The sequence below is a fragment of the Vombatus ursinus genome, unplaced genomic scaffold (genome assembly GCF_900497805.2).
Source record: "Vombatus ursinus unplaced genomic scaffold, bare-nosed wombat genome assembly UNPS02014779.1, whole genome shotgun sequence".
Lineage (NCBI taxonomy): Eukaryota > Metazoa > Chordata > Mammalia > Diprotodontia > Vombatidae > Vombatus > Vombatus ursinus.
In genome coordinates, this window is record NW_020954557.1 from 44846771 (window position 1) to 44872751 (window position 25981).

General features: G+C 34.2%; 1 protein-coding gene across 1 annotated transcript in view; it reads right to left on the reverse strand.

Moving 5' to 3' along the window:
- Positions 1-654: 654 nt before the first annotated feature.
- HAT1 (histone acetyltransferase 1) overlaps positions 655-25981 on the reverse strand; it is a 78631-nt gene continuing 53304 nt past the window's right edge. The window contains exons 9-11 of the mRNA XM_027866212.1: positions 22020-22171; positions 18857-18973; positions 655-961 (exon numbers count right to left, since the gene is read on the reverse strand). Of these exons, the coding sequence (XP_027722013.1) occupies positions 794-961; positions 18857-18973; positions 22020-22171 (437 nt within the window). The 3' untranslated portion in view covers positions 655-793. The remainder of the gene's footprint in view (positions 962-18856; positions 18974-22019; positions 22172-25981) is intronic.

The following is a 25981-nucleotide window of genomic DNA, read 5'->3' on the forward strand; positions in this document are numbered from 1 at the left end:
GATAAGCAGGTGGATTTCAGGAAAACCTGGAAAGACTTAATGAACTGATGCTGAGTGAATTGAACAGAACCAGGAAAACATTGTACACAGTAAGAGCAACATTGTACAATGACCAACTTTGATAGACTTAACTCCTCTCAGCAATACAATGATCTTCGACAATTGCAAAAGACTCATGATGGAAAATGCTATCCACATCCAGACAAAGAACTATGGAGTCTGAATGCAGATTGAAGCATACTATTTTCTTTTTTTTTGTTTCTTCTTTCTCATGGTTTTTCCCTTTGCTTCTAATTCTTCTTTACAACATGACTAATGTGAAAATGTTTAATATGATTGTACATGTATAGCCTATATTAGATTGCACACCATCTTAGGGAGGGGGACAGAAAATTTAGAACTCAAAATCTTTGAGGATATTTAATGCTGAGTACTATACTCCTTATTGTGCCTTATCCTTTCATTTAAGGGAGTAGCTATGTTACTACCACCTGACATTTCCAAGTTAGCATTTCAAATGCTTATTTAAGAAGAAAAGAAATGGCAGTGATGGGTATTTCATAAACTATACCTGTGATTTATTTAGCAGTGAGTGATCCTAGAATACAAACAATGTCTTATAACCTACAATCCCAAACCAACTAGAAGAAAATCTTCAAATAGAGAAAAAAAAGATAGCCTTTAATGTAAATACAAGTGTAACATAAGATCTCTCAATTAAGAAGCCATTACAGGTGTTTCACAGCATAATGTATACAAATCTTTAAATTTCCTGTCTAGAAAGGTCGATTCTTTATGCTTGGGCAAGTCGTTCTATTATCCTCCTGTAGTCTGAAACAAGTTGCTGGAAGCTTTCCTCCAACTGTTCATGTTGCATGCTTATGTCTATTTGGTTCATCTGGTTTGTCAGCTCTTCAGGCCTGAGACATCTTCTCATTTTGGCAAGATCTCTCTGCTTTTTCTAGGCAGTAAATAAAATTATTTGTTAGGGGAAAAGTCAATAGCTTATTTCCTTAAATCTGTGTACCTTTAACAATAATATCCAATGTTAAAAACAATATAAACAACTGTGGTACCAATAGAAAAACTGAGTCAAGAGGATCTCAGTTCAAGTTTCACCTCTGATTCTTGCAATCTGTGTGACCTCAGTCAAGACATTTAACCCCTATGGGCCTCAGTTGTCATACCTGTAAAATTAGGGAGGGATATTAGGGAGGGGGAAACTAGATAGCTTCTGAGATCCTTTGCAATCCTAGATCTGAGCCTATTAGTGATAGGAGTAAATACAGGTTATAATCTTTAAGGAAGCCTACAATTTAAACTCAATAGTTAATAGTTTAAAAAAATACTGAAGATCTGAAGCTTGCAAATACTCTTGGGAATAGTGCCCAAGAGAACTTGATGTTGGTCTCAGTTAAAGATAAACATAAAATACAAGGTAGGTAATGTGACTGAAAAACTACTGTAAGGAAATTTTTGGACTGGGCATTAATCTTCCCTTCAACTCTGATTCCATTACAAAATCAATCCTCAGTCTTCTCTGAGTGGTTTATTCATGGGTTACTATGGACAGAGAATTCATTATCTTGTGGCCAATTTGATGATGAACCCTCTCTGGATTTTGCATTCTGAGGGCCGACCTCACCATCTGTTGCTGGATCTGCCAGTGCTTTTGCCACACAGATATTAGTCCCTAAGGATTCAGGGATCACATTCCACGCTGGAAAGATTTTTTTTTTTAACAGCAACTTTAAATCCCTGTCTTGTCCTTGCTACATTTGGTTCCCTATCACGTCCAGGATTAAATATAAAATTATCTAGTATTCAAACCCATTTCTAACCTGACTTCCTACCTTTCCAGTCTTCTTACACCTTATCCTACATACTATGGGATCCAGTGACATGGCCCCTTGTTGTTCCTCACAAACAAAACATTCCTATCTCCTGAATCCAGACATTTTTACTGGCTATCAACCATGCCTTGAATTCTTCTTATTCTTACCTAGGCTTCTCTAACTTCATTGAGGGCCAAGACAAAATCCTACCTTCTACAAGAAGGCTTTCCTGGTAATCCTTAATGGTAGTGCCTTCCCTCTTGTCAATTATCTCCAATTTATCTTGTAGGTATCTTCTTTGTACATAGTTGTTTGCAAGTTGTCTTCTCCTTTAGAACTTGAGCTCCCAGAAAGTAAGGACTTGTTTGTTTTGACTTTCTTTGAATCCCCAGCACTTAGCCACTTAGAAGGCACTTAATAATACTAACTAAATGACCTTTATAAGACCATTGGTTTTTAGACCAAGCTCAGAATTTTGGTAATAAGTAGAAATCAAAATAACACAATAGCTAATGTTGCTTGTTTCTACACTGTTAACAGCTTTTGCTGTCTTCAGTTGTTTACTTCTGAGCTTTCTGCTTTATCAAATGATACCAAGCCCCAATAAACAACACTACCTTCTTTTTTTTTAAAGTAGAATATATTTAATAGTATGTTTTAATTCTCTTATCACACTCCTTCACATCATATATTCTTTGGTACAATTTTAAGTTGATAGATAATATTTCTCATCATAGAGCAACTCTCTCTGATCCTACCCTCCAAAAATCCCTTCAAAACTAGTTTGGTGAGGGATTTTTTTTTCTTTTTTTGGTGGGGGAGAAGAATAGGAAACTGAGGATAAAAAAGTATTCATAATTATCAATGTATTTTCCATAGAAAATTTCAATCATTTGGCAATACTGACTAATTAAAAGAAAAAAAAATAAGAAATCATGTAAGAAAGTTGCTGGGATGAAGAAACAGGTAGTAGCCAGAGATTTTATCTTTTATATTTGTAAATAAGACATAAGCTTCAAGAAACAATTCAAAAAATATTTATTAAGTATCTACTATGTGCAGAGTATGCTGCTCTATGTGTGTGCGTAGTATATAACATGTAAACAGAAAAGTAAATAAGAGATAATTTAAGGAGGGAAAAAACACTAACAACAAAGGACAGCAGGAAAGGCTTCCCAGAGGCAGACCTGAGCTTAAGCCTTGAAATGAAGCTAAGGTGAGGGAAAAATATTTTCCAGGCTTAGAAAGTAGCCTATGCAAAGGGCATGGAGAAAGATGGAGGAGTTCCAGGAATAACAAGCAGGCCAGTTTAAGTTGGAACATGGAATGTATGAAGTATGATCAGTTCTGATATAATATGATATACATACCCAAAGAGGATCTCAATGTGCAAAACTGTACAATAAAAACCATAGTGTGTATGGGAAAAAAAATGGCCACAACATTCAAAAACTTAATAAATGACACATAAAAAACAGGAACCTAATAAAAACGGTAGCACAATTTTATACATGTTACAGATTAAATACTACAACAAATAGCAGCATCAGTGGTCACCAGCTGGCAATGTCAAGGGCTAAGAAAAGAAGGTGGCCTCAGAAGGTCATAATTCTAGAGGTCCCTGGCTATATGCAAAGTAGGGAGAGGGAGGTGGAATACCATAGGAGATATACCATAAATATGGCACTTTGCTGTGAAAAAGCTGAAGTTTGCTTGTGTAATTGAGTGTTGGAAGAGATGCAGAGTTTGTGAGTTATTGTCAGTACTACAATTTTCTGTTCTTGCTATTTCTCACAGATGAAATTGTGGGGTGAAACTGTGCACAGACAAACAAAATCTGTGTTATGCTCAAACTATTCTCTAAAATATAAATCATACTGGAACAAATTCACATTTTCAAAAAAAAAGTTACAGCAGAATTGACAATAATATGAAATAAGTTTGGAAAAATACACTGGAACCGATTGTAAAAGGCTCTGCATGCCAAGCTGAGGAGTTTGTATTTTATCTTCAAGACAACAGGGAGCCATTGAAGATTCTTGGGCAGATGAGTGACAAGGTCAGACTTGTGCTAATTTAGGAAGATTAGTTTGACAGCTGAGTGGAGAAAGACTGAAGAGGGAGGCACTGATAGCTAGGAGAGAAATTAGAAGGATATTGCAATTTTCCACATGAAAAGTGAAAGGACCTTGAAACAGGTTGGTAGTCAGCTTATTAGACAGAAGGGACTGGATGTTGTAGAGGCAACTGATTGGCTCACAGGAAGTTAAGATTAAGTGAAAAGTCCTAGGTTTATGCAAGTATGGTGATACCTTAAACAGAAATAAGCTAGCCTGGTTAGTAAAACTTCAAGGGAGAAGATGGTAAGTTCCATTTTGGTCATTCTGGGCTTGATGTGCCCATGGGACATCCAGGTGAAGAACAGTTATGCAAATAAGCTTAATGTTAAAAACAAAACAAAACAAAATTATGCTTTTGTATTATTAATATATTTCACCTTTAGTTAATTCAGAATTACTTTTCTACTTGGAACATACAACATCTGTGAATAAAGAAGAAAAAACCCTACACTAAATGTAGAATGGAAGACATATTTATCTATTAACTTAGACTATTTTCCTTTAAGCTTTCATACATACATACTCCCCCCCAACCCCCAATCCTCTCTATATACCTCATGCCTCAAATAAGGAAATATGGATCTAGTCATTTTGGTTCTTATGTCACAAAAAGATTTTTTAGTTGAAGTACAATTAAATATTAAAACTATCATACAAATGAACATATAATTCTAGAAAGTAAAAATGTTTGTAATTCTAAAAGTTCCCTTTTCTCCTTATTTTGCTCTGTCCACTCAAAGTGACTATTTGATAATACAACAGTATTATATGCCATAAATCATTCAAACACAAAGCCTTTTGTTTATATAGTAAGTACACTCTATAGGGAAGCTTTATTTCTCAGCTTCCCAATTTCACCAAAAACAAGAAACTCCACCATATTTATTTTGTATTTAAAATACTTAATGGATCAATTTCTTCATTCATGGTCCATCGTGTGAAAATGTATTCCCCTTTAGAAACTTTAAATAAAACATGTTTTTATTAATGTTGTACTTATTTATTCAAAAGCAATTTACTTTTTCTGTGACTTTACAATCAGTATTAGCCTCACAATCCTTATGATTGTGGCTGTTATACCAAAATTCATTCCATACAAAGAAAAGACAGTGAAGAGGAAAAAAATTATGTTTTCCAAGGTTCTTGGTCAGTTTCTTAAAGAAAGATCCAAAGTAATAATAGTAGTCCTGCCCTCCTCAAAAATACATACAAATATTTTATGGCTTAATATATAAGCATTGATATTAAAATACCAGAATTATAACAAAAATTTTTTTTTAAAGTTTGAAGTCTTGAAGCAGTTTTAATATTAAGAAATTTCTTTTTGATGAATTTCTACTAAGTATGTATACAGTCTATGGGGATATTATACCTAAGGTAGTAAAATTTTAAAAAAAAAAACTCCTGTAAAATGTAGTATTATAATTGGCGGGTCTACTAAGTTACATTTTAAAGTAATTATATTTACATGTCAGGTGATTATGAAATCATTCCAATGTACTGTTTGTATAAATACAAATGCCCCAACCCACCCCCCTCATAAAAGGTTTTACATTTCAATTATTTCACCAACATGTTGGTACAAATCAGAAAAAAATAATACAGTAAAATTTCATGTTTATATGATGAAGCGGAAAGAACATTGGCTCTGGATTTAGAAAACCAAGGCTCAAATTCCATCCTAATGCTTAGTACCCATATGACCTTGGGAAAGTTACAACATCCTTGGGTCTGCTTCCTCATCTATAAACAGAGGATGCTAGACTAAATGACCTCTAAGGTCCCTTCCAGTTCATGACCTATGAGTCCATGCATTTACTCTGCCAAAAATATAAAAGCAGTAGTAGTTCATTAGAGGACAGAAATCTTAGGCACAAAAAATCTTAATATTTATCTTTGAGTGGACTTAGTTCTAGTTTCATAAATACATGGCTAACAGAAATGCAATGTCTGATTTATATTTTAATACCAAATTAAATAGTTTTGGGAAAGACTCGCACTTTAGGGGGAAAATCACACACTAAACCTTACTGCACAGAAAAATTAGAGAGCAACATGCACTAATATAGGGATAGTGACTAGACCTGTAATTTCATGGTTATAGGGAACTCCTACATAAGAAAATGCTACCAATACTTGTTGGCACTTTCTCTTCAACAAGAGTGGTGGCAAGGGCACTAAGAGGTTATGCAACTTGCCCAGAGTCACACAGTCAGTAGGTATCAAAGAAGGGACTTGAACCCAGGCTTTCCTGGCTTTGAGGTTGGCTCTTTCACCACTATACCTTTCAAGACTAAACTTATGTCAAAGTGAGACTCTCCACATCCAGACACATTCCCATTTATATGATAGGTCATAGTAGGTAGTGCACAGGGGTAGAAGCATCAAACAGCCTGAATTCCTGCCCTGTCTCTACTATCAACTACCGAGCCTTTGCACAAATCACTTATTCTTCCTGGGACCATTTTCTTAGAAGGGAATTGAATTTGGTCATCTCCAGAGCCCTTCTAGGTTTGACACATCTCTATGCATGTATTACATTCCTAGACTGTTTCAAGAAGCTGTTAAAACTTTGTATGAGCATTTATTTCTGTTGAATCAGAGTGAAGACTGTGAGACTTCTATTACAGCCTCCTCCCATCACTGGTCTCATTGAGGAGAGTCATTTACCCTGTTCTATTCTTGGAAGATTTTGGGCAAGTTACTTAACCTCTTGATCCTGCTTCCTTATCTGTAAAGTGAAAAAGTTGGACTAGATGGCTTCTAAGGGCCTTTCGAGCTCTAAATCTATTATTCTTTGAACCACATCAATGGAGACACTACAATCCCTCCAAAGGTAAAAGGATTCCTCTATGCCCAATTGCAATCTTAATGCTTTGATTTAAACTTACACTTTCATAGACATGAAGAAAAAATTACCATCATTCTCTTAAAAGTCTGAATATGCCAATTAAGTCACTACTTTAAAATTTTTCTGGTAAACTCTTCCCTATAGGCACTCTTTTCTGTTCCTTTAATAATTTCTCTCTTCTGAACCTCCTCCATTTTTAAAGTGTGCTGAACAAAACTGGACAATCTCCGAAATAGGGGTTAAATTAGTACAAAACATAATAAAAGGGATTTCCTGGTTCTTACATTTCATGCTTTCAAGCTGAAAGTGGCCTTAGAGATCACAGTCCTACCTGTACAAGCAGACTAAAGCTCAGGCAGGATAAATATCCTGCCTAATGCCATAAGTTCAGTATCAGATGATATTGAAATAGTGTATATTAAGCACTTTTGCAAACTCTAAAGTTCTAATATAAATGTTGACTATTATAATTAGTATCACCAAGTGGCTTTTCTGCCCTTATGCCACATAAGTGACATATTGAACTTGTAGTAAACAATAACTCTCAAATTGCCTTGTTCCTACTCTATGTTTTGGTGGCCTTAAATATAAAAGACTACATATTTATCCTTACTGTCATCCAATTTTGTTCAGATTTTTTCCAGTTGCTCCAAACCACTCAAATGTTTATTTGTCTTTAGTATTAACTTGATCAAATCATCATCTAAAAAATCTGAGGATTTATTGAGCTCCTTTTTATAGGTCATCAACAAAACACTGAAAAGAATGATGTTCTTCATGAATGATCCTTCTGGGCACACCAGGATGACAAAAGCAGTCAATTAAAGCAATCTGGGTCCAAACCAGCTGTACAACTAACAAGCTAGTTGTTCATATATGTAGCAGAACAATGAGAAAGATGATGATACCTGGATGTTAACTGAGTTGGTTCATGAAATAGTGGGTGTCCCCTCTTTCATTAAGAGTTCTTTAAGCAAAGGCTGGATGATTATTTATTGATATTGTGTGGGGAATTCTTGTTCAGGTATGGATTTTATTTAATATATACTGAAGTCCCTTCTAACTCAAGAGTATCAATTATTAAAATTTTAAAATAGGAAGTAATTCTTAATCTCAAAAAACTGTTCATTAATTCTCATATCCCCAAACTTAGCTCTAACCCAAAGTAACTTCTAAGCTTACAAAAATTCTTTTGAGAACACAGATTTGTCATGTTTGGATCACGGTTTTTACCCACTTAATTATGAAGAATTAAGAGAACTGAAAAGGCAGGGCATGCCAATCAACTGTGATTGGTACTTTTAAGTTCTAACTTTATGAAATATCTACTTGTTTCAAAATCATAACAAATATAAAAATATGTACTGATCATAGCAAAAGTAAAATTAAGAGAGATCAGTTTGAATTCTAAAATAGTTTTTAAGGAAATATAGTTTTATTACCTCTAATTATATACTGTGAAGACAAAAAAGTGTAAGAGGGAAACAAGTTCATCTCTTTAGAGTCAAAAGGCTTCACATTACAAATTATTATGGAATTAGTAGAGAAGTTTTATAGGTTTTATTTAAATTATCATAGAGACAGAAGATAAAGGAAATTATTGGTCAAACTACCTTTTCTGACCTGTTTCTGCTTTACTTCATAATATTAGTTCCTTGTTAGCTTTCTCTCTCTGCTCCAATCTTCAGCTTGCCTTTTATTCTCCTAATTACCTAGGCTCCAGAACTCACATCACAGTCATCTTTGACTCTTCTTTCTCTTTTGTATCTCACATCCAGTTATCAAGTCCTGTCAATTATACCTTCCCCCTCCGTTCTATTCCCACTGCCACCAACCTAATTTAGGCTCTTATTACCTCCTGGCTGGACTATTTTAACAGCTATAACATATAGCTATTAGCTATAATATTTTAATCGCTATAACATATAACCCTGTTTCCAATTCTCCTGACCACAATATTTTCTACATACTGCTGCCAAATCAATTTTTCTAATTAGGAAATTCAGATAATCATTCTTCAAATCAATAGCCTTCAATAGTTCCCCTTTGGAACGTAGCAATCATATGGTTCAACACTCCCTAGAAGAGGAAACTGAAGCCCAGAGAGGGTAAATGACTTATCCAAAGTCCATAGCTAATACAAGTAAAGTCCAAGCTCCTTAGATGGGCATTCAAGAGTCTATGAATTTGGCTCCAAACAACTATTCTAAATTTATATTAAACCATTTCTCTTCATATATGCTAAGTTACACTTAAAGTGGGATAATTATTATTTGCTAAAACTTCTCCTGTACTTTCCAATCTCTATGACTTTGTTCATGTCATTCCCTGCACTTAAACTGTCCATGTCCTCAATTTCTGACTACTGAATCCTTCACATGCCTAAACAACCAGCTCAGGGACGAGCTCCTATATGAAGTCATCTAGTTCAATTCATACTTGAAAAATCATCCCGCAAGCAGGAACCCACTACCTGTCAAGGCCTATTATTACACTTCTGGAGAGCTCTACTTATTAGGGAGCAGCCTCTTAGATAAAACTGAAACCATTCAAATGTTCTCCCTCATTCTTACCTGCTATTTAGTTCCTGGATTTTTCTGACATGACTGTATTTTAAATAATGCTATTCTATAGTCCTTTTCATTTGTTCTTTTCCTTTTGAATAGGGGCCTTTCAGGGCCATATTCTAGTCATGATCTCATTTCAGAAAGTCTCAATAATCCTAGTGAAGTTGACTGATGAAAAGTTAAGTGAGAAAAACATGGAGAACAGTTTATACAATAAAAACAAATAACTTTGAAAAACTTAAGAACTCAGGTCAATAATCTTTAAAATTCTTTTAAAAAATCTGAAAAACTTAAGAATTCAGATCAACATAATAAAATTAACCATGACTCCCAAAGACCAATAATGAAACATGCCCCCCTACCTACCCACTTCCTGATAAAGAGGTGATAGTATCAGGGTACAGAATGAGACATATATTTTCTGGATGTAGCCAATGTAGGAATTTGTTTTATTTGATTATGCATATTTGTTACAAGGACCTTTTTAATTTTTTTCAATAGTAGGAGGAGGAAGGAAGGGAATATTGCTTTTTCTTAAAGAAAAATTGTAGTAGGTTCAAGAAGTTCATTTGAGTAATATATAAATTCATAATGGATAATTAAATAAATTCTTTAATATAGATGTTAGAAAAGATATGTAACCAGTTGATATCCTCATCATTAAGGATGATTACAATGCTCTCTAATAAAATGTCTCCTGGGACCACTAATCGTGGACCATATACTGTTAATTTATCTATAGGGTTTAACAATTTATGAAGATGTTTACATACATTTACTTCACCACATAAGTATCTTACGTTGTATACTTTTTCAAAATCCTTTCATTTCTGTTACCTGACGGAGATCATCTGACTTATAGAAACCTCTTATGCTTGACTCAAACTAGAGTTCCAAAATATATTTTAATAGAACTGCTTGGGGAGTTTGGTTTATAAAAAATACTTTTTGGTTTGAAAGTATATAGTGGTTCCTGAAGCCTTGGAATTGAGTTAAATGTTTAAATACTCTAAACACTTTTTTCCTTGTAATTTTGTTCTGTTTTGTTTTAAATTTAATGAATATGTTCATAAAAAGTTTAAAGTAAACAGGTAAAATTCTAATCTGGCTCCTATCTGATTTATCTTACATTTAACTGAGATCTATAATAAGAACAATGTCAATAACAATTTTCAAATATACTAAAGAGATTTCTTGGTTTACAGACTTTTTGTTAAGTAATTCATGTTTTGAAGAAAATGGTGCTAAAAGTCAGTATATCAAGGGATACAAGATATTAGCTACACTTGAAAAACAATATACAAATAACTGGGAGAATATATACATGATTGGCTGACACATTAAACAGACCTTACCCAAGAAAACAATAGAAGTAGGCTGCAGCAGTAATCTAAAGGCACATGTCAAATGAAGAATATTACTAAACAGCCCTTAAAGTGACAGAAGGAAATGTATTCATCTTGGTGTCAAATTTGAAGCAGTAGAATAGGATTTGTGACTTCAAAAACTTAGGAGTTCTCTCGACCTGTAGCTTTGTAGTCAATTACCAATGGCGTGTGAAACAAAACTTTCTAAGGATTAAGAATGAATGATTCTGAATCTGCTTAGTGTTAGTTTAATTCCTCACGTGTGGAGAAACAGCCATGGTTGTGTTCAGAATCTTCTGCAAGAGTTCATATTTCTAAAGGGCTTAAGATTTTAAAAAGTACCATCTCTATTCTGCAAGGATGAAGATACAAGTGTTATTATTCCCACTCAACAGATTCAGAAACAATGACTCAGAAAGATTAAGTGATCTGCTCTAAGCCACATAACTAAGAAGTATCAGTGTTAAGAATCTCAGAATCAGGCAGTCTTCATAATTTAGCTAATGATCTCCTACTTTGTATGAACCAATTCTTTTTGGAAAAGAGACCATGAAAATTCTTGATTAAGAGAAAGCTAATGATTGATTGTGTATGTGTCCATTACAGTGTCTCTATAATAAAGCTGGCTTTTTTCTACCTCTATCTGATGTTATCCAATGCCTGAAAAGACTGTTTGGCTTTGTTTTAAAGTGGACCTGTGATTTTATAGCTGTAAGGAATTCCCTACAGAGAAATGTTTCCCCATGTGCACATCAAGAACTATTATTCAACTTAAAGTCTTAAAGAGTTGCCTGATGCACTGACAGGTTATACAACTTGTCTCAGGGTCCCAAGGCCTCCTCTGACACATATATACATCAGAACTGGGACAGGAGGCCTATTCTTGATCCACCATACAGTGCGGCCTTTATGCTTGAGAAATTGTCTTTAAAGAAGCAAAACAAAAGGAAACACTGACACTAGTCCCTACCAAAGGTAGCTCAGGCAATAGTGTTAAGATTGTCTTGAAATTACTAAACTATCCCTTTGAGAAACTACGAGTAAAGTTACTAGACACTGGCTATTTAGGCACTTGATACAACTTTTAAATGGTACTGTTTCAAGTTAGTTCCATGCCTACTTATATAATGCCAAATATAACCTACATGAACTTCTGATATTTGTGAGTTATTCCAGATAAAATAACCTAAGTGGTTTTTGGTTTTGGTTTTTTTTTTTTTTTTGGGTGAGGCAATCGGGGTTAAGTGACTTGCCCAAGGTCACACAGCTAGTACGTGTCAAGTGTTTGGTCTGAGGCCGGATTTGAACTCAGGTCCTCCTGACTTCAGGGCTGGTGCTCTATCCACTGCGCCACCTAGCTGCCCCAACCTAAGTGGTTTTTAAAAATTTAAAACCTGCCTAAGACCATAACCACAACAAACCTTGAAAACCTAAGGAGGAAATCTCAATAGCACGTACTTGTTGATGCTCTATGTAACACAAGTGCTAGACAAAGTCTTCCTTTCTAGATAAAGACAGAATGATGTCATTAAAAACTCTAGATTCAATCTGACGATACATAGTGAAGTTAACTTAGAATCATGTATTTTGGCCCAATCATTTCATCATTAATAATATATCCTAAAATGTCATTAAAAAAAAAAAACCACCCCAAAAAGAAGAGTTTGGTCAGAGATGTTCATAGTAGTACTGTGTTTAATTGAGGAAAACAATAGGAACAATCTAAATGTTTAATAAAGGAAAAATTATATTGTGGTAGATTAATGAAATGGAAAACCTGTAATATAATTAAGTACACAAACAAGAGTAAGGAACAAAAAAAAAGTAGAATCAGAAGAATGGAACAGTCACATGACCATATAAAAGGAAAAAGTGAATGAGAATGAATAGCAAAGGATCCTTAAGACTTAATGGCAGTGATGGAAAAATGATACTTTATACCTTGAAAATAATTAATTTATATGATTAGCAAATTGAATTGGTTTTTAATTACTGAACTGATTCAATGTTAAGCTTTTAATAAAACGTTTGGGTTTTTCTGTTTTGTTTTGTTTTAAAGAAAAAGCATGGCCTGGAGAATTTACAGTCTAATAAAATTCCCCAACAACAAACAGATCAAGTCCCATCTGCCTCTATCCTGTACTGGGAAGCTGGGAGGGATGACTAACATAGGCTTATAGATTTAAAGATAGAAGGGACATTAGCAGGCATCTAATCCAACCCCTTTATGGATGACATAACTAGAAGTCCAAAAGACCTCTACAAGCCAAATGGAATAAAATTACATTATGCATATTATATTTCAATTTCTATACTTGGGCTAAAAACAAAACAAAACAAAACAAAACAATGGTACAAGTACATGATGGAAGGAGATGTGACTAGTTAATTCAGGTGAAAAAGACCTGAGGATTTTAGGGAAATGAATTAGTAAATGGCAGCTAAAAAACAACTAAGTGATTCTCAGTGAATCTGTGATTTCATCAGTTCAGATATTCCCTCCAACAATGTAAATTATGCCATATCCAAGACTGCATCCCTCCTCCCCCCAAAAAAAACTGGTTCACCTCTGTTACTGTATAACTCTCAATTGATCTTCCCATAAAAACTCCATCGTGGTATGGGGGTTCACACAAAAAAGACTTGGAGTGGGGAAGAGCTTCCTCAAATTCTCTTTATGTTGCTTGATTAACAATGCTGAATGTAGGCCGGACATCCATTATCATTCACTTTCACTATATGACTGGATCATCTTTCTTTTCATACATTCCTCTGAGGACAACTTTTACATAATTTCTTTAATATCATTACTTGTTGATAATATAGCCAGTTTGCATACACCATGCACTTTTCTGTTATAACTTGTAGTCATACAACATCACCAGAACAATACTGGTATTAAAAAGATAAGTCTTTGTTTAAGGGGAAAGTCTGGAATTATATTAAAAGTACTCTAACATTTCTCAAAGACAACTCTGCTCTTCCCTCCTATAATCTTAGGTTGCATTATAGTGTACAGAACAAGGAGGTGATAGTCCTAGACGGCATTAAAAACATAGTACACAGAGTAAGAGGCTATAGTTCCATTGTATCCTGCCTTAGACCAGATATAGAAAATTATGTCTAATTCTGGCCAACATATTTTAAGAAAGACAATGACAAACTAGAATTTAACTAACATAGGACAGTGAGGGGATCTACAAACGTGCCATGGGACAACCAGTTGAAGGTACAGGGGATGTTTAGTCTAAAGGAAAATACAGGCGACTATGATAGCTTTTTTCAAGCTATCATGTAATGCTTTATCTCAGAGGTCAGAACTTAAAACAATGGGTAAAAGATCCACATTTAGTACAGTGTGGGGTGAGAAACAGATTTGGTTGCTTTCTTCCCTTATGTCTTACTACCTCCAGTTCTGTCACTAACCAATTCTGGCAAAAAAGAACTCGTGGTGCTTAGGGAGAGGAACGAAGGCAATGAAGGAGGGGGGACAAGGTGGCAGACAAAGCCAGGCAGCAAGATGTAAGAGAAAACATTGCACTGTGGTTGGTGGAAGGTCTGATTATAGTCCCTCCCCCAAACTAAACTGATAATAAGTTGTCCAGAACATGAGTATACTAGTTTTTTGAACTATCATAACCTCATACTGAGCTTTCAATACAGTTTAAACCCCCAGGTCTTTTCACATGAGATCTAGCCATATCTCCCTCCACCCACTACACCAATGATTCCTAAGCTTTTTTTTAAAATCATGTACTGCTATCAGTAAAAAATGTTTTAAGCATGTATCCCAATATGTGTATAATTACTGATAGATTATATGTAAACTATTATACTAATAATTATGCACATGATAAAACACAAAAATAAAAATTTAAAAGGATAAGATGAAGATGAAATAATCTTTCCCACTCAAATGATCTCCTAGATTTCATGATCTCCAGAAATTCATCATTCTGCAAGATGGATTCAACTCTAAATCATATCTCCTCAGATAATTTCTCACCCCAGCTGCAGGCCTTCATCATTCCCCTAAGCACCCCCACCCCTTTTTAGCTTCTTTTAATGTGCTGTCTCCCCATTAAACTGTGAGTTCCCTGAGGGCAGGGACTGTCTGTCCCGTGCCTTTCTTAGCACAGTGCCTGGCCAATAGGCCAAAACGTTGTTTTTGTTTCAGTCAAGTCCAACTCTTTGTGACCTCACTTGGGGTTTTCTTGGCAAAGATACTGGAATGGTTTGTTATTCTCTTCTCCAGGTCATTTTATAGATGAGGAACTGAGGCAAACAGGGTTAAGTGATTTGTACCCCAGGTCATACAGCTAGTAAGTGTCTGAGACCATATCTGAGTTCATAAAGGTGAGTCTAATTCCAAGCCCAGTGCTCTATCTACTTTTCCACCTAGCTGTACCTGATGCATAGTAGGCACTTAATAAATGTTTATTAACTCTAACTCTATTTGATCCTAGAATCACACAGAATCACTGAAATTTACTGAACAGAAAAATCATACGGTCAGACTTACCAGAATTTAAAGTTGACCATCCCCTTTCTCCTGGACACTCTCTCCACACCAAGGTTTTGCAGCACTGCTTTCATCTGGCTTCCTTTCTAATTGTTGATCACTTCTTACTGCTCCTGTCCTGAACCCTCTTTTTTTCTCCCTTTACACTTTTATCAACTCCCAGGTTCAATTATCCTCTCTATAGAGGTAACTCCTAAACTCACACATCCAACTCTAATCTCTCTCCTGAGCTCTAGCTCCACATCAATCGGACATTTCCAATTGGATATTCCATAGGCATCTCAATGAGCTTTAGTTTGATCATGCTGAGTTGGTTTTCCATCCTAAATTTGTTTCTTCTAAGTTCCTTGCTATATTGAAGGCATTATCATTTTTCTGGTCATCCAGATTCATATCCTCTCAGCCATCCACACCTCTATTTACTTCCCCTCCCTGTTACCTAAACAGTCACTAAGTTTTGTTGTGAAGGCTGAATTGACATTTCTTCAATCTTCTTTTCACTTTTTTTGGCCACCACCTTAGTTTAGGCCTTCATCACCTCTAACCTGGACTACTATACCAGCTTCCCAATCAATCTCCCTGTTCAATTAGTTTTCTTTACAAGCCATCCTTCCAAACAGCTGCCCAAATCAGTATAGGCCTGATCACATCACTCTGCTGCTCAAGACTCCTCAGCTGACTTGCTATTACTTCCCAGAAATAAAAACTCAAGAGTTTGACATTTACATCTTTTTAGTCTGGTTCTAAGCCCACCCTTCTAGAGATTTAATTCACAATACTTCCTCTTTTCATGCATACTATGAACTAGCAAAAACGGACTACTTGCTATGCCCCAAACTCAGAACTCTATCTCGTCTGCTTGTCTTTTCACAGTTAGAACATACTCCCTCTTCACCTCTACCTCTTGTACCTTCAAAGCTCAATTCAGATGTCATCTCCAATGGAAAGTCTTTTATGGCCCCCTTAGTTGTCAGTGTTCTCAAACTCCTATAATTTTACTGTTCTTAATTGTTTGTGCAAATGTTGTATCACCCCAGCAGAATGTAAGTTACTTGAGGGCGAGGATTATTTTAGTTTTGTCTTTATATCCCCAGTACCTAGCACAGCATTATAGGCCTTTAATAAATGCCTGAGTGAAGAAACATTGATGCCACTGGTGACTTTTAACTTAAAATTGCTGGTGGGCCAAATGTCCTCACATTGTTAGCTGGTACCTGTCTCTAACTACTTCTCCTCTCTTCCTCAGGGCAGGCCTTTACACAGCATTCCTCTCTGCCACTATTATTTGATCTTCATGCAGCTCAGAAAGAGAAAAGAGAAGAGAAAAAGTACCTGTCATATGCCAAGACCCAGGGGAGAGTTTTCCTAAGTCAGCCCAAAGCTCCCTGGGCAATTAAATAATTCACTTTTTTTCTAGCTGATCTGCTTGGTTTGCTTTTTTTTTCAAGTGGCACAAAATGGTTCAGGACTTGCCTGGAGCAATTTTTTCATCCTAACTCCTGGCTGGAAACTTCTCATAGAGGCCTTCTTCCTCTCCCTCTTAACCTACAAATATTTAAACACACAATGGAATTTTAAAGACTTGTTTTTAAAACAAAATCATAGTGCAAAGTCAAAAGAATCACTGGATTTACTCCATAATAGTTCACTGGTCTTTTCACTCTGTTTCTTAGTTCTGCCTGTTCTCAGAGCTATATTTATGCAGGTTCTGAAGTAAACCTTTCAGGCTTCATAAAAAATGAAATTCAAAGCCACCTTTAGCTGCTCTTTGCACTTTTAGGAACAACATCATAAGAAAAACAGACTATAGCTCTTAAATCAACCAAGAATAATTTCAAAAGGTTACAGTACATGTGTCAATATATAATAACAACTTCAGTTAAATCCTAAGGTTATATTAACTAAATTATTCTGAAACACACTTGGAAGAATTGTGAAAAAGAAGTAGTTCTTAGATGCTCTTTATGTGTCTACTCTTAATTAAGCTAGTGAATTAATAGACTCAAGTTATAACTTTCACAAGTGATACTCAACAGTAGCATCCTCTATGCTATGAAAAACCAGAGCTAAATATTCATACACAGGCAACTAAGATTTAAAACTGCCATAAACAGAAAAACTATGCATATACTCAGACCAGTTCTTTGCCAAACACCATTATGGCAATTCTTCAGTCTTTCTGATGGGGTACTTGGACCCCAGTCCTAGGACTATATCTCTCCCCAGCCCAAAGATCCTGTCTCTGGCAATAACTCATGGGCTCGGTGAGGCAAACTATCTCTCCCTGTTATAAGAATCAGCTGACCTCTGTAGAATTTTCCTTATATGAAAAGGACCATCTTGTACCAGCAGGACTATCATATACTGATTCCCACAGTTACCATATACAATCCAGAAGTCAAGCTATAAATATTAACTCCTAAGGCTATCTTATTACAGATATAACAGAACAAAAACACACCCCCTTAAAGCACCCCTCCCCCCATGCCAGTAGTGAATTATGCCTGTGCCCAAGGTACAGAAACTGTGTATTCATCACTTAATTAGCATACTTGGCACAAAATGCACTAAATTTTTCCTATATAAGCTTTACCATCATTCCTGTTAGGTTGTGAGTTCCCTAAAGAGCTCTGCTTGCTATGTTACAACTTCTTCCCACTTGACTGGAAGACTGCTTGAGTCCAAGAATTCTTTTCAGATGACTCTACCCTGTACCTCGATAGTTTTGGAGTCCCTGTACCCCTAAAATCGCTTCATTTCTAGTTGCTCAGAAGATGCCAATTTTTTCACCTCCATCACCTTGCCACACCTTCCATATATGGAAGGGGAAAACTCTTAGTTTAGAGGTGGAAGAGGAATAAAGGCAGAAAAAAGAGACAGAGGACAGAAACATGGGACAAAAACATGGTGGGGAAAAGCTACCTTATAGTTACAGTGGTAGAAAAGGGTGCCATTAATACAGTAAGGAAAAGGCATAGTAAATAGTAAAAATGTAGAAAATAAAATAAGAGGATGGAAAAAAGTTTGATGATCTTCTGGTCTTTTAGATTTTCCTGGATGTGAAAGAAAAATCTACTATGTGTGAATTTATCCTAATGACAGGTACTTCAACTAACGAGGATAGTTTACATTATCATTTAAAAAAAATTAAAAGTAGTTGAGAAATTTAAATCATTCTAGAGCTTTTCTAGGCAAGTAAAAAAAAAAGTCAGAAGGCAGGATGGTTTAAACCCTCCTATAATTGGTATCCAATAATACTCCCTTCTTGGCCTTTAAATACTGAAATGTTGTTATTTTTCAGTCATTTCAGTTGTGTCCAACTCTTTGTGACCCCATTTGGGGTTTTCTTGGCAAAGATACTGGAGAGGTTTGCCATTTCCTTCTCCAGCTCACTTTATAGATAAGAAAACTGATGCAAACAAGGTGAAGTGACTTGGCCAAGGTCACAAAGTCAGTAAATATCTAAAGCCAGATTTGAAATCATGAAGATGAGTCTTCCTGACTCCAGGCCTAGCACTCTATTCACTGTGCCATCTAGATTCCCCAAATATTAAATAAGACATAATATTTCAAGATGATTGAAACTAATTATACCTTATATGGACCAATTAATCTTCTTTTTATGTCCAGTCTATAGCCTCTGGATTGTTCAGCATCACCCATGTCAGTCACACGTAATCGGAGAATTTCATAAACTCGCCTAGCATGTTGCTGATAAATTAGACAAAAGAAAACAAATGTGAATTTCTCAAAATTCTTGAATACATACGTGCTCTCAAGGATTCATCACCTAATTTAAAAATTAATGCTGTTCATAAAGAAATTTGAATTTGCTATATCATCTACTCTTCCATTAAAGTTACAGCAAAACCATATTAAAATAAAAACAATGTGAAAACTTAGAATTAGGCAGTCAATACTTTACCTTTAGTCTAAATAAAGCAAAACAAAACAACAAAAACAAACCCTAATCTAGTGTAAAAAAATTCCCAAAGTCTTAAACTACTTAAAGAGCTATCATTTACACACCACTGTGCTTATTATACATAACTTTTAAAGCAAATCTCTCTTGACTTCAATTTTTAACGCTACTTGTTACTTATTTAAAAGCAATAAAAAAATGAGCTTTAAAAGAGGAAGACTTTTCACAATTCACACCAGAGTGCCAAATCATTCCAAATTAGTGAGATTTATTTTTTAATAATGATTCTCTCATCATTTCTCTATTATTTCTTTTTTTCAAAAATTAGGATTCTTAGGCAATGAAATTAATGTCTTTAGTTCCTAGGACAGCCCAGAATCTTTTAGTACAAATTATGATAGTATTTCCTAAGAAGTACTACTACAATAGAAGCTATAATTCTTGTAAGCATGTTGGATATAAAATGATCAGCATATGTTTCAAAGCAGAATCAGAACATTTTCCTTTACAAGCTAATATTCGTCTAGGGAATCCCCATTACTGTCACAAAACTGCCCCTACTCCAAGTCTAATGTTATGAATGCTCACAGTACAGGTTTTCACTGTAAGTAGGTAAAATGGTCGATTTATTTTGAAAAAATAACATTAAAAACTACCAAATTTTAAAAAAGAAAAATACTTGTCCTTTATGTTTTCCACTACCAAAATGTTTGGGATCATTTTTAATAAAAGAAAACACTTTCTCTTTAAAAACTAACATAGTAACTATCTATTTATAACAGGGCTTTTCAATATCTCTCATTTTGTGGTAACTGTGCTAGCAATGATGGAACAAAAGGCCAACCAATTTGGGGATAAATCTCTTATAATGTATAGAAATCAAGTCCTGCACTAGGAAGGTTTGATATGACTAGCCCAATTTAGGCTTCAGTTTATTACTGAGGATTTATTTAATGACAGACAGTTTTGGGAAAAGATAGCATAAATAGGAATATTTTACTAAAAATTATCTAAGTCCATATTAAGTCAAATTTAAGTATTTACTGAATGCCAAATTTTTATCTAACATTATTATAACTCTTCATCATTAAACTTAACGTATTATATACAACATATAACTTCTCTATTTCTATATTTCATCTAACTTTCCAGGGTCTCCTGAATTATCTTGGTAGTTCCACCTGGCCAAGGATCTTTGCTGCTTAATTTCAGCAGATCCACTATATCCTTCTTGCTCCTCCCCTTCCCCCCCATCTGTATATAAACGGAACCATTTTTCTTCTTTCTTGGTTACTTTACTGTCCCTTGTCTTTAGAGTACTGCCAGGACCACTAAAATTAAAAAGCTAATGGGTCTATAATAACTTTTCTAGTAACTTCCTAGAGGACAAGGCTTATAGCAGACTGATTGAAAAGCACTAAAGAACAGGAGAAAAATTTCTAGTTATGTTAAAAGATTGTATCTGATCAATCTTTCAATCTAAAATTTCCTTGTGCATCATGCATGACCTAATTAAAAAACTGGAACTCTAAGCTTCTCAAATCTGCAAAATGAAAAAAATTAATAAAAGATCTAACTGAATTATCTATTATCAGTATATATCTATATATATATTTGTCACTGAAAAAACCCCAACCACATTCAATTATTCTCTCACACTAATTATGAACTCCAGAAGATTCAGAAAATTAAAAACATATTACAGGTGCAACTATTAAGGCAGATATTTGTATTTGTATATTTCAATGCAAGTCTGCAATAAATTATCCCTTATTTTCTTATGCAGCAATTGCCTTCTCAGAAATCTAATAGCTATTCTTTATTCCTCCCAATGCCAAGGTCCTTCAAATAGTTAAACACTGAATTGAAAAGGGTTTTAATTTTCTAAGTTTGCATCCACAAAGGTTTCTAGACTGTGTTTTATGGTATATTTCCTGCCCCCGAACCCCAGTTATATAAAATGGGGACTTTATTGACTAACAGCTAATCAGCAGACTTCTAAAAAAAAGTTTCCTTCTATAGGACAAAAATCAACACTTTAAACCAAGGATGAAAGGGGAAAAAACCCTATCCAGTTCCCATGCTAAAACATCATTGTTCCTTTCTACACTAATGTATTCATTGCTAAAATGTTAGTTTGCTTTCATATTGACAAAGACTAAAAATGATTCTCATTAAATTGTCAAGTCTAAACCAAATTTAAATGTTAGCTATTTTAAAACAGAAGAAAAATAATTAGGAAATCATAGGGGGAAAAATTTTTTTTGAGCACTGAATCACATGCATTTCTTAAATATTTGCATGCTTCTATGAATGATGAAGGCATGACACCATTATACTTTATGAACTACTGTTCATAACCACTGTCAGAAAGGAAATAGTATGTGAAAGCTATGCTGTTGCTTTTGGGTTTTTTTGGAGGATGAGTATATTAGTACTGGGAAGAATTTAAATTATCCTTTTCCTTTAGTAGTTTAGAAAGCATTTGCAAGGTGATATCTCTTGGAAGGGACAAAGAATTTTGAAGTATATATTTTAAAGTACAAAGGAACTCCCCAGCTTCTGCTCCAACTCCTTCCCACCTAAGCAGAGGTATTAATGCTATCATAAACTTAAGTCATCTCTTAAAACATTCTTTCTTGCTTACATAGATGTGTTTTGTAATATTTAAAGTTGTTTATACTGTAATTGCTGAAGTATGCCAGTTTCTGTCAACAATGTAGTGATCAAATACTATATATTTATCAATATTTTGTTATATATTTATCAATATCTAAGTATAAATTTTTTTGCTTATAAAATTCAAGACTATTTGCCTCTTATAATTTAAAATACCTTGTTTATTTTGAGCTTCTGTTGTGCCTCTGTCACCATATCTTGATTGAATCCTTGCATTAACTTGTCTGGTGAAAAGCAAGGCAGATCTTGGCAAAGCTTCACAAGTACAAAATCTCTTAGTTTCACATAGCTTTCAGATGGATCTTCGGCTAAGGAAATAAAATAAATATGACAACATAACTCACTCAAAATAATTTCTTTTTATTTTGAACAATAAACACATAGTCTAGTTTAAAGATCCATAAAAATGTATGAAAGACATAATGTAACTGGTTTTTGAAATACTTCTTACCAACCAGAATTGTGTTTAAGCAGCAAAATTTCCCTACTAGAACTGAAATCCTTTCTTTATAAATCTATGTAATACTTATGACCTAAGTATTAGTCTTTTAAAGTACTACCTTATGTCACACTGCTGTCACAAGCAGTCTCGGTTTTCATACTCACTGAACTAAAAACATAAAAGGCAAACCACCAAGTAAACAGACATAGAACAGCCATTTCAGAGGCAGCCATTCACTAATACATGCCAAGTAAGTCGATTAATTTTAAATTCTGTAATGTATGTAGGAGGAAAGTTGGTTTACTTTTGTTTGATCTCATAGCACTGACCTACTTATGACTACATTAAAAATACAAAAAACTATACCATAAAAATTATCAAATTTTAAAAAACCAAAACAGTTCTACTCAGCATAGGAAAACAATTATTTAAAGATGACAAAGTAATGACATAATAGCACAGGAAAAATTGTATTATATTGGAATGTGAGTATTGACCACATGGAAAACATATTTCCTCCAGTCTGGTGGCTAGCACACATCTGGCATTCAGCTTAATAATACATTCACATCAAAGATTTCTATGCTTAAAGAAGATAACATGGCAATCTTTAAATTTACTTTCCAAAACAAATATCTAACACATCAAAATATCAACTACCTCTCTCACAGAATTACTGATTCACATGTTATTATATAGTTACATCTTCATAGCGCTCTCTGAAAACTGGCACTATGAAACATTTCAGCTTTATATATCACTCCACCTTCTTCTCTTACCCAAACTAATAAAGGCCCACAAATTGATCATTTTATCTGTTATCTATTTTTTATTATACTTAGCATTACTTTTAAGAGTTGTTTTACTTTTTATTTTATTTCTCAGTTCTAAAAAATAGAATGAAAGGTATTTTTCGAATGTGTTGTTATAATCTGCACTTATGTCTAAAATATATTTCTATCAGGACATGAGTCATAATCTTCCCCCAACAGATTATGAAAAATTTGTGAGTCTGAACCAATAGTCAAATAAAAAAGGACAGAATTTTGATCATGAAATCACAAGCTAAAAACTTGTGTTATCAACTATTGTCACAAGCATTTGAGGTTTTTATTTTTATTGGTATAAAAACTTTAAAAGGTATGGGAGCTGGGGGGGGCCCATCGGGGGGGGGTCTTAAGATGAGTACGTAAGAAGGAAAAGGGAAGGTAGGAGAAGAAAGAAAAGAAATAGCAGTTTCGGAAGAAGTTACTTTAAGTGTCAAGTTAAGTGCTTGAACTTCAACATCAAGTTATGCAAATTCTAAATGTTTATAAAACAGTATGCATGTATATGATACATCAAGCCAAAGAAAACTATTGAAGGGCACAAACACTTAAATGCTTGGTGGGTTCCCTATTTTTTTTTTTTGTTTGTTTTACTGGTCTTTAAGCAGTACATAGTTCCTTTAAGGTTATCTGTGTAATAAGTGTTTGTTGACTGACTATTTTAGACTATAATAGATGAGGACCATAAAACGTTATTTTAAACTTTAAGAGGAGCTCCTAAAAGAGGACCCTGTATACAAATGCGTGTAGTAAATATTACGAGACTATATTTCCAGAGAAAAAGAGAATTCAAATTCCATCACAGGCATGATGAATATAGCAAGGTCAAAATCAATATTAGAAACAAAAGTGATTTTTTAAAAATCTTCAGCATTTCCAAAAGTAACCTTTCAAAACTATCAAGATAAATCCTTTTTATTTTCTTACTGGAAACAAACATGAAAGAATAGTATGACCAGGCAAAGAAATACAGAAGACCTGTTAATAAAGCAGTCTGGTTCATGAAAGCGAAACTAGACTGTCAGTTGGCCTATAGGCAACAATTAGCAGTTAAAAGAAAATTTGCATTTGCTCATGATGTATTCAATCCACTAACCACTAAGCCTTCCCTATAAATACACCAACCAACTCTAATGGAAAATGATAACTTCAGATAGGAATTAAATAACAACTAAGATATTTGATCCAAGTGAGAAAAAAAAAGTGGAACTATTTCAAGTTTTTCTAAGATTGCTTGCATATGTTATATACCTTATTTTTAAAATGTAAATACTAACTTAAGATCCAGACTTTTCAACATAAAATATTTTGTCCATTGCCATTTAGGTTCTGAAAAGTGGCATGGAAAAAAGCAAATAAGACTAACTATAACACAGAGAAAAGTATATGTATCAAAAAGAAAATTTGATATAACTATAGAAGCAACTAGGAATTCACTAAATATCTCATAGAAATGTGGAACATGTTTTAAAATATTTATCTTAAGTAAAATTATAAATTTTAAAACTGAAAAGTATGTCATATTCTTTTCTTCAATTGTCATACAATTGAAAGGTCACCTTAAACTATGCAAATAATCATTACCATTTTAGCTTAAAATAAGCCCTCATAGGCTGATTCCATTTCAGATGTGGCTCGAAAGGGCCATACTGCCTCTCAAATTTTTTTAAACTCTCTGTAACTAAGGGTAAAAGTGTTAGCCTTAGTGAATTTACAGTACCTCCTGACCCCAACAATTTGGCATGTCTCTTTTTATCAATTGCTTTAGTGCCAAAGAGATATGCAATATATTAATAATGAAACATGTTAAAATACAGATTTTTACAAGGTTCATCAGGATATGCATTAGAAGACAGGGTCAAAGTTTGAATTTTTACAAGTTAAAACTATAACACTTAACAATATAAGTGCTCAGTTATAATAAAAAAGCTTCTTCTTAATGAAACATGAGATAGGAAAATGATATATTTGGAAAGGGGAAATAAGATGAAAGCACAAATTAACCAAGCATAAAAAATTTAAATGTAGTATTCCAAAAAGCTCTAAAATATGAAGTTCTTGAACAATAAAAGGATTTCTAAAGGGCAAATATAGTTACAGGATAATGTTACTGGTGAAGGAGAAAACTTTTATTCTCATATCAAATTTTATTCTTATCTTCAATTTACACTTTAATATCAGGGAAGACACAATCAATTATTTTATATGTTATTCTATCTGTAAAAATGCTTGTCTAACTCGGGAGATATAGTGGATATTCACAAGAGTATTTGTAATAGACAGACATCCTCAAAATGAAGATGCTACACACTACAAAATATTTTTACATTACTTTTATTCTAACACATACATGAGATATAATGCAAATTATCTATTTTCTACAAAGACGATAACTTAACAACAAAGTCACCAAGAGCAAATTTTAGTTAATATAATTGTATAAAATTGGAGCAACAGACCTAGACAGAAAGATATATTCTGGGACTGAGAATCCACTGATGGTCAGTAAGATCTCATTTTAGTGAGCAGAGCAGCTCAAATCAGTAGTCTTTAACAAAAGATACCAGATTAAAACTGCATCAAATCATTGAGCCAAATACCATAAGCAAACCAGAAGGATGATTATCCATTTAAACTCAACTGAAGCAAATTATTATAGTTTATACTTCAATTCTTTATAGTTTTAGTGAATTCTCACTTATGCCTTTTTCCAATTTTGAATTCCATCTATCTTAGTAGTATCTTAGTAGCTACAATGACAGCAAGATGAAATGATAAGTCATCTCTCCATCTGCTTTTGAGCTCCTTGTTGAAACTGCATGTTTTCTAGTAGATTATTCAAAATGGCA